Below are 2777 nucleotides of genomic sequence, written 5' to 3'. Positions count from 1 at the left end.
GGCATGGCCATCCCCTCAGGCAGTGCTTTCTCACCCCTCCCTCTTCTGTCCCTGGTGAGTGCATGCACCCTATGGTAAAAAACAAAAATAAATAAATATATAAATAAATAAATAAATTTGCCTCATTTATAGTAATAAGTTAATTAATTATTTTTTATCTATATGTGATGTCTTCTTTTTGTCTCAGCCTCTGTAATAGCCAGGACTTCAGACACACCCCACTGTGTGGAGTTATTAGGTTGTGCTGAGTCCATCCTAGGTGTCTAACTGGCCTCAGCCTATCTAGTAGCAGCATTTACTGCATTTCTATATTTTTTTAAAAAAAAGTTATAATAGTTCATGCTGCATATGAGACAGAAACAGAGTGGGAGCACCTTTGACAGGAATTCTGCATGAGATCATCTTTATCTGGCCCTTGAGCTTGTGAGAATCTTGGGCACCCACATTTATACCCACTGTGTTTCAGGAGGACTAGGCAGGGAATTTGAACCCAGTCAGCCATGTGGCTTCCTATGTGGTAGTTCAATTTTGTGACTGTGCCTCAGAGAATGGGCCTGGCCTCACATATGACTTTGAGCCTTTGTCAATGTCCTGAGATATAGGAAGGAACAAAGACCAAAATAAAATTTAAGATTGTTTTTTTATTTGGTGTGGGAGTGCAACTTGATGGTGTATCCATAGTGAACTGCTCAAGTGAAGCTAGATCTATATGGGTGATCATGGGATTGGTTCACTGGTGGACCTGTAAATACCAGGCATGTGTGCCCATGATCATCGTTGTTTTGGAAGATGGAGTAGGGACTCTGTTGTGAAATGATGCAGAAATCACTGCTGTATATTCATTCTTTATAATCTCAGGGAACTACAAGACTGAAAATGACCAAACAGAATCTTTACCTTGCATCATCCTCCAAAGGGATTAGGAGTCCCCAGGAGACAGGATTCATTCAGATGTCACAATCCTTTCCATTCCTTCTTCATAAGCTGAGCACTGAATCTTGCACCACAAGGAATGAAATGAAAAAAGGGTTCAGAGGCTTATTCAAGAGCAACTTCACAACAGTAGTCCGATGCTCTCAGTAACTTTAGTCACAGCTACCTGGTATGTGCAGTGCCAGCAGATCACAGAGAATAAATGTGAGTGAAGATAAGGATCTAATTTGTTTAAAACGCTTTGTACACTCATTTGCGTCTGTAACCTTGAGATCTAATGCTAATGAGGTTCCCTGTGAAATCATGTATGCTTGTTTCCCGTATGAGCTGAGGTTCCCAGGAATTCTACAGTTAGCTTTTCTGTGCTAGACTCAGAATGACTGTGCTATTTTAGTGGTTCTCACAGACAGTAGAAGGCTTCAGCAGAACTGTGAACAAATATTTATCTTCACTTGAAGACACCTTCCAATACTCATGTCTCCTCCTTCTGCTTCTATCAATTCCTCAGTGTTCGTCCTCACAGGGTTCCCTGGCCTGCAACAGTACTATCCCTGGATCTCCATTCCCTTCTCTTCAATCTACGCCATGGTGTTCCTGGGGAACTGCATGGTGCTCCACGTGATCCGGACAGAGCCAAGCCTACACCAACCCATGTTCTATTTCCTGGCCTTGCTGGCCCTCACTGACTTGTGCATGGGACTGTCCACTGTGCACACGGTGCTGGGCATTCTGTGGGAACTCAGCCAGAACATAGGCCTGGATGCCTGCATTGCACAGACATACTTTGTGCATGGTCTCTCGTGCACAGAGTCAGGAGTCCTTCTCGCCATGGCCTTTGATCGCTTTACTGCAATTTGCAACCCTCTGAGATATACAACCATCTTGACAAATGGTAGAGTCATTCAAATCATGATAACTATTTTAATGAGAAGTGCCTTGTCCATTCTTCCTGGCATCATTCGTTTGAAGTTCTTCTATTACTGCCGTCCCCACTTCTTATCGCATTCATTCTGTCTGCACCAAGATCTGCTCCGGCTGGCATGCTCTGATATCCGTTTCAATAGTTTCTATGCCCTGGCTCTGGTGATTTGTACCCTGTTGTTGGATGCTGTCCTGATCATCATCTCCTATATTTTCATCCTGCACACAGTGCTGGCAATTGCATCCCGGGAGGAGAGACTCAAGTCTTTGCAGACCTGTGTGTCCCACATCTGTGCTGTCCTTGTATTTTATATCCCCATCATTGGTCTCACCATGGTACACCGCTTTGGAAAGCATCTCTCACCTTTAGTTCACGTCCTTATGGGCAATATCTACATTCTCTTTCCACCCCTGATGAATCCAATCATCTACAGTGTAAAGACACAGCAGATCCGAAGCCGGATGAAGAAATGGTTTTCTCTCAAATTGTACTGATATACTTGGATTTAGCCGTTTGAATATTTGAAGGTGAAAGTCATAATGCAAATTTCCATCAGGGCAACAATTTAAAATTTGAATGAGCTTCTTTAATGTTTTCTTCTGTTGTTACTTGAGTAGTAAATAACTTAAATTGTTTGCTAGTGCATCAGAAGTAAGAGAACTATATTACTTGTGTTCATTACTAAAAATATTTCTTAAATTTTGTGTAAGACTAATAACTCTATTTTATAGACACGAGGATAAATGTTTTTGCCTTATGTTGATAAATTCATGTGGCTTGATTTTCATATGAAAATTGTATTACCCTGAATTTATCAATATTTAATTGTATCTATACTTTTACATATACAACTACCTAAAGTTTTGGAATGTGTCCATTGATTTTCAGGCAGTGTTAGATTATATTTACCATAACACTGTAC

At 41.1% G+C, this 2777-nt stretch overlaps 1 protein-coding gene across 1 annotated transcript; it reads left to right on the top strand.

Annotated features, from left to right (window-relative positions):
- Window positions 1–1407: 1407 nt before the first annotated feature.
- LOC102490610 (olfactory receptor 51V1) lies at window positions 1408–2349 on the top strand. The gene has a single exon (XM_006165949.1). The coding sequence runs from the start codon at window positions 1408–1410 to the stop codon at window positions 2347–2349; it is 942 nt and encodes a 313-aa protein (XP_006166011.1).
- The last annotated feature ends 428 nt before the right edge of the window (window positions 2350–2777 follow it).

Source organism: Tupaia chinensis, unplaced genomic scaffold (genome assembly GCF_000334495.1).
Source record: "Tupaia chinensis unplaced genomic scaffold, TupChi_1.0 Scaffold144110_1, whole genome shotgun sequence".
Lineage (NCBI taxonomy): Eukaryota > Metazoa > Chordata > Mammalia > Scandentia > Tupaiidae > Tupaia > Tupaia belangeri.
Note: the sequence above shows the minus strand (reverse complement) of the source record. Positions and strands in the feature narration are given on the sequence as shown.

Coding starts and splice junctions, on each gene's coding strand:
- LOC102490610 (XM_006165949.1), top strand. CDS start 1,408: ATGTCTCCTCCTTCTGCTTCTATCAATTCCTCAGTGTTCGTCCTCACA.